This window comes from Condylura cristata, unplaced genomic scaffold (assembly GCF_000260355.1).
Source record: "Condylura cristata isolate star-nosed mole 26May11 unplaced genomic scaffold, ConCri1.0 scaffold00017, whole genome shotgun sequence".
Taxonomy (NCBI): domain Eukaryota; kingdom Metazoa; phylum Chordata; class Mammalia; order Eulipotyphla; family Talpidae; genus Condylura; species Condylura cristata.
Window position 1 is genome coordinate 4,168,116 of NW_004567118.1, and position 6,611 is coordinate 4,174,726.

The following is a 6,611-nucleotide window of genomic DNA, read 5'->3' on the forward strand; positions in this document are numbered from 1 at the left end:
CGGAACCAGCAGCGCTCCACCCAGACCCATCTCTCAGATAACCAGCAACCCCAGGGCAACTGTCCTCCTACGGAATGAGCCCAGCAAAGTTAGTTACTAATTAGAAAAAATCATCCAATTACACTAACTTGCTGAGGCTGGCAAGCCCTCTTTTGCTCTATGTAGGCAAAATTCCCTCCAGAACACACTTGAGAAGTGTCTATAAAAAGGCAAAGCAAACTGTTGCGACGAGAAGGCGCTGCTCGGTCTCACACGCACAGCTCAGCGACACCCTCGCTCGACGCCATGTCTCTCAGACTTTCCAGCGGATCCAGGAGAACCTGCACCCGACCCACCACAGGATCGCTCAGGCTTTCTGGGGGAGCCAGTTTTGGGGCTGGGAATGCTTGCGGTGTGCCTGGGATTGGAAGCGGCTTTTCCTGTGCCTTCGGAGGTAGCTCGCTGGGAGGAAATGCCGGGGGAAACAGTTCATGCGCCAGCTTCGCTGTGAACGAGGGGGGTCTCCTGTCGGGCAACGAGAAGGTGACCATGCAAAACCTCAACGACCGCCTGGCCTCCTACCTGGACAACGTGCGCGCCCTGGAGGAGGCCAATGCCGACCTGGAGCAGAAGATCAAGGGCTGGTATGAGAAATTCGGCCCTGGTTCCTGCCGTGGGCTCGATCATGACTACAGCAGATACTTCCCCATCATCGAGGATCTTAAGAATCAGGTGAGACATTATACCTCACGGTTATGTTCTATGGACTTTTATTCTAAGTGTTCTTTTCCTTCCTTCCCCCAATATTAAAAATAGGTCTCATTCCTGCTTGTACTTTCTTAAAGGGCATTTCAATTTAGCCCAGGAAATTAGCGATGAGTAGATTCCGTCGGTTGACCTCAGCTACCCCCTCATCACTGTCTAGTAACTCTATTCATCTCCTCATCTAAAAACACTTTGGTTTGTATTGATTGTGATAAATTGCTTTTTTAAAAGCTGAATTTCCCATTTTAGATCATTGCTTCCACCACCAGCAATGCTAATGCTGTTCTGCAAATCGATAACGCTAGGCTGACCGCAGATGATTTCAGACTCAAGTAAGTCAACTCACAGGGGAGAGCTTTCACAGCAATTAATGTGAAGTATTAACTGAATTTTTTTAATGCTTCCATAGATGATCAAATCCTATTCCAAAACTGTAACCCATTCAGATAAACTGTCATCGCTTTTTTTATACTTTGACTATAAAATAACAAAGTATGAATAGTACTTATACAAATAGTGGCTGATAGCTTAGTTCTTTTTCTGTCCAAAAAAATAAATCTCAAAATAAAGAAAATAATTATTATAATATGTGCCTGGTGGTCAAATCTGCCACCACAAAATTCTAGAACTCTAGCTTTTGATAACTGACTGGTGACTACTTCTCCAACTTTGTGGCAAATTTGAAATGGCTAACACTCTTTCAGGTATGAAAATGAGCTGGCTCTTCACCAGAGCGTGGAAGCTGATGTCAATGGGCTTCGCAGAGTTCTGGATGAAATAACCCTGTGCAAGACAGACCTGGAGATTCAGTATGAAACCCTGAGCGAGGAGATGACTTACCTCAAAAAGAACCACAAAGAGGTAAGAGTTGACTGTCTACATGGTACCATTAGACACTCTCCAGCTGACAGGAGATGACAGACTTGACTTTTTTTTTTAAGATTTTATTTACTGATGCATACAGAACTGGAGTACAGAGGTACAAAGGCAGTGAGAGGATTCACCAGAGACAAAGTAGGGAGCAGAACAGACTTAACAAAGTACACTGCTGAAGGGAGCAGCGGGCAAGACAGGAGAAGTCTGCTGTGCTGTGTGGGTCAGCTCAGAGGCCCAAGATCGAACTCACGGAAGCAGCTGTGGCCAGCTTCACAGTGCTGTGCTCCAACCTACTGTGCCACCAGGGAGGGCCAGACTTGACTTCTTAAATGGCACCAAAATAATGGCAAGTCAGAGCTGAGATATGATAGAAAGGTCAGGTACATTCTGGAGGTGATAAAAGCATAAAGTATATTCTGGATTTTGAAGACTCAGTCTAAATAATTATGTAAATTTTTCCTTAATATTTTTTACATCAATTGTATGTTGAGATATAATATTCGTGGTGAATTAGATTAAATAAAATATATCATAGGAAGGATGGAAGGAAGAAATAAAGAAATTGGCACTAAAAACCAGATGGGGATAAGGCCTGGGTTGTCTTCACAAGTGGCAAAGTATAGGAACAGGACACCCTTACTCTTTTAGCAAGTTTCCCATGGGAAAGAAAAAGAGTCATGTATTCTAGACCAATCAGGGTTACGAGAACATTGTTTGGCCAAGTAATTATGGCTAAGTTTAAATGGTACATCTAAAAGATAGCATCTAATTAGATAAAATGGACTTTAAGGACATCTTGAGAAAATGAGATCTAATTTCTGTCTAACAATGACAGATTTAAAACACATTAACTTCATACACCTGTGACATATACACGCTTACTGCATAGTCTTAATAGATGTGACTCTAAAAATAATGAAACTGAAATTAAATGGTGATACCAAGACTTCCTTCTCCAAATACATAGTATACTTCCAAAGTGATCACCTTTGGAAGCTAATTTCAAAGTCAAATCACACAGTCACTAACCTTTTCAGAGCCAGTGATTTTTGAGAAAACCTTTATCCTCTGAAAATGAGTTTGATGTTTGTATACAGCCAAATGATTTCTCCAGTCAAGCCATGCACTTAAAGCTACTATGAAGGGAAGAAAAGCCTCAGTTATCTTTAGGACCAATCTAAAACCTGGGGCACAGAGGGCTTGGGAGCTGGCTTCTGCAGTAGAGACATAAGTTGATCTGTGTGGCTTCCATTTACATGGTCTTAGGCGTGAGGTCTGCTAGCCACAATCTCATCTCACTGCATCCCAACTGCACCAGCTTGGATGGAAAAATGTGTAGACTAGATTCCAATTTTTATGAAGATAACAGCCCTGATGACTAGATTTCTATGCAGAGCAGTAGTGTTAGGTCTTATTACTAATAATTCATTCACATCTTTCAACAACCCAGAGGAAGATATTTTTTTTAAAGATTTATTTATTTATGCATACAGAGCTGGGATACAGGCCAGAGGTGCAGGGGCGGCGAGACGCTTCACCAGAGACAGAGTGGGGAGCAGAACAGGCAGATGGACGAAGTACACTACTGAGGGGAGCAGCGGGCGGGTCAGGAGAGGTCTGCCGGGCCATGTGGTCTCCTCCCGGGCAGGCGGGAATCGAACTCATGCGGAAGTGGCCTTAGCTTCTCAATGCTGTGCTTTAACCCGCTGTGCCACCAGGGAGGGCCAGAGAAAGATATTTTAATCCACAATTTTAGATAAGAAAATTGGGACTTAAGAAGTTAAGCAATTTCTCCAAATTCATGCAGCCACTAGAAGACAAAACCAGAATTCACTCGGAAATGTGTCTGGCACAAAACAATGTCCCTGTGTGACCTTAGTAGCTTAGTAGTTAGGCGTCTTTAGAGGATGATGTTCTTCCTTCATGAATTATAAATAAATAGTTAGCCTCTACACTGATATTTATATTATTTTAATTGTTCAGAATCACCCAGCTGCAGTCCTTGGACCGTGCTCATGTGTGTTCAGGAAATAACTGAGTCCAGAATACATCAAAATTTCTTAAATGGAATAAAAACCACCACGGTGGAGCTATTTCAGCTGTACATGACTGGAGTAAGAGATGATGGACAACATATTGTAAATAGTTTAAGGACTTTTGTGAGGAATTAAGGCTAGTCTGTGCTGCAAAATTAAAATCAATTCATTAGGGTTTTGGGAGCAGGCATTTGGAAGTTGAAAGTCATGTGCGCTCTACAGAAACTGTAAAATATAGGGGAAGGCTCACGGCACAGCCTGGCAGTTACAGCCGGCTGAGCGCTTAGAGCCCAGCGCAGGCTGAGCGTCAGGCTCTCTGACGCTCGAGGGAACACTCTTCTGCCTCCAGGAAATGCAGGTGCTGCAGTGCGCGGCTGGCGGCAACGTGAACGTGGAGATGAACGCGGCGCCTGGCGTGGACCTCACCGTCCTGCTCAACAACATGCGCGCGGAGTACGAGGACCTGGCGGAGCAGAACCGCAGGGACGCCGAGGCCTGGTTCAACGAGAAGGCGAGTGTCGCCGTCTTGGCCACAACAGCCCGGGGGCCCTTGGGGGTGTTCAGGCGCTAAGGTTTGCCTCTTGCCTCTACCCAGAGTGCCTCGCTGCAGCAGCAGATCTCCGAGGATGTGGGTGCCACGACCTCAGCCAGGAACGAGCTGACCGAGCTGAAGCGCACCCTCCAAACCATCGAAATTGAACTTCAGTCTCTCTTAGCCACGGTAGGAGAATGACAGATTCTTAGCGTCTCCCAGGTCAGCATTTTACACATGTGCTTGTGTCTGTAAAGCCCCTAAGGATGTTGAGAAAATATCCATATATTTTGTACACAATCACTTTAAACTTAAGGGAAGGATCGCATTTTATATACAAGAGCTATAACAGCAGCATTGATTATTTTATTAAATACAAGCAGTTTTGTCCAGACGCAGTGGCATGGGCTCCTGGCCTACATGCCAGCGTCCACGGCAGATGTTAACACAACAGCCACATAGCAAAGCAGATTTCTGTACATCTTTATATGCATCTCAGGTTCTTTGTTGCCTAACAGAAACACTCTCTGGAGTGCTCCCTGACCGAGACAGAAGGCAACTACTGCACTCAGCTCGCCCAGATCCAGGCCCAGATCGGGGCCCTGGAGGAGCAGCTGCACCAGGTCAGAACCGAGACCGAGGGCCAGAAGCTGGAGTATGAGCAGCTGCTGGACATCAAGGTCCACCTGGAGAAGGAAATCGAGACCTACTGCCACCTCATCGGTGGAGATGATGGGTGGGTATTACCCTGAAATCTGCCTGAGGTTTAGGTCCCTGAAAAGCCCCCATCAATGGATAGGGCTGCACTGATTAGCATGAATGCAAACATGAAATAGTAAGTATCATGCAGGAGATATGATGCTAACACAGAGCAGTGTTAACTACGGAAGCCACTGAAAATATTGTCAGCAAACAACTAAAGAAAATGCAATCGTGATCTAGAATTGAAGGGGTTCTCTCTAAGTCATCCTCTTTTATGATGGTTTCAATAACATGTGTTCCTAGGACGTGCAAGTCTGCAGGTTACAAGTCCAAAGATTATGGATCTGGAAACGTGGGGAATCAAATCAAAGGTACCTGAGATGAAACCCTGTGTCTGTGCTGTTCTTCTGTCTCTTCGTTGTATAGTGTGATTGCTTTTATAGTCCCAGACATGATCTTCCTAGAGACCAAAGATTTGTGTATGAGTGCGTGCTAGGCATCAAATTTCAGTGATGTTGTGCTAAATTCAAGCAAAGCAACTGTTCACTGGGTTTTTAGCTAACTAAGAAATTCACCAAAGAGTGTTTGTTCATCCAACATAAAAATCCTCTTATTCCTTTCATTGGTGTAGTTTCTTATTAATCTTTTTTTTTTTCAATTTTTTATGGTAAAATACCTTATTTACCACTTTAAGGCTACAACTCAGTGACATTTAGTACTTTCCATTTAGAACTTTTTCTGTTGGGCAAGTTCCATTTAGAACTCTACACATGCTAAACAGTAACTCCCCATTCTCTCTTCCCCCAACCCCTGATACCCACCATTCTAATTTCTCCCTATGAATTTGATGACTCCAGTGACCTCATATAAGTGGGATTGTACAATATTTGTCTTTTTTTGATTTATTGTATGTAACAATGTCTTCATATTCATCCAGGTTGTAGCCTATGACAGATTTCCTTCCTTTTTAAGACTGAATAATATTCCATTGAATGTGTATGCCATATTTCATCTATTCTTTTTAAGACCGAATACTGTTCCATTGTATGTACATGCCATATTTCATCTATTCATTTGTTTATTGGTACACAGAATGCTTCACAATAGATTTAAGCTGTTGTGACCTTTCTCGTCTTGATTCAACTCTCTAAAAATCTCCTTTTAAATTTTGACATTTAGATCCCATCAAGGCCATAGTGGTTAAGAAAGTTCTTGAAGAAGTAGACCAACGCAGCAAGATTCTTACCACCAGGCTCCACTCCCTGGAAGAGAAATCCCAAAGCAACTAATTCAAGACATGAGCAATATATGCCAAATACTCTCTGAGAAGAGAAAGCATTATATATCAGTCTGGAAAAAAGATCAAACCTAAGAAAAATATCTGTCCTGTTGTCTTTCTATTCCTGAAACATAATCTCTGTCTGGGTGATCAATAACAGCATCTTCCCACTCTTCAGGAAGTATGTCATATACACATAGGATGACTTCTTTGATTACCTACAGAAATTATTGTCAGTTCTTTGGATTCAATAAAGTTTCTTCCTTTAGCAAGTTATCACTGGCACTGCTGTCTTATATTTCAAATGCTCTTGTCTGTGGTGCAGATATAATAACACCTAACTGCTTATGAGTTATATGAAAACTCTAAAAAACCTGTAAAAAGTAATTAACAGATTTTCCCTAAATTTTCATGGGGCTTCATCATGCAAAATGAGACAAAC

The 6,611-nt window shown here is 42.9% G+C and overlaps 1 protein-coding gene across 1 annotated transcript; it reads left to right on the forward strand.

Moving 5' to 3' along the window:
* The first annotated feature begins 285 nt into the window (after positions 1-285).
* On the forward strand, positions 286-6,382 carry KRT25 (keratin 25, type I). Its single transcript, XM_004684214.2, has 8 exons — positions 286-711; positions 994-1,076; positions 1,449-1,605; positions 4,006-4,167; positions 4,252-4,377; positions 4,707-4,924; positions 5,194-5,261; positions 6,070-6,382. Exons 1-8 carry the CDS (start codon positions 286-288, stop codon positions 6,177-6,179), a joined length of 1,350 nt encoding a protein of 449 aa, XP_004684271.1. The 3' UTR covers positions 6,180-6,382.
* The last annotated feature ends 229 nt before the right edge of the window (positions 6,383-6,611 follow it).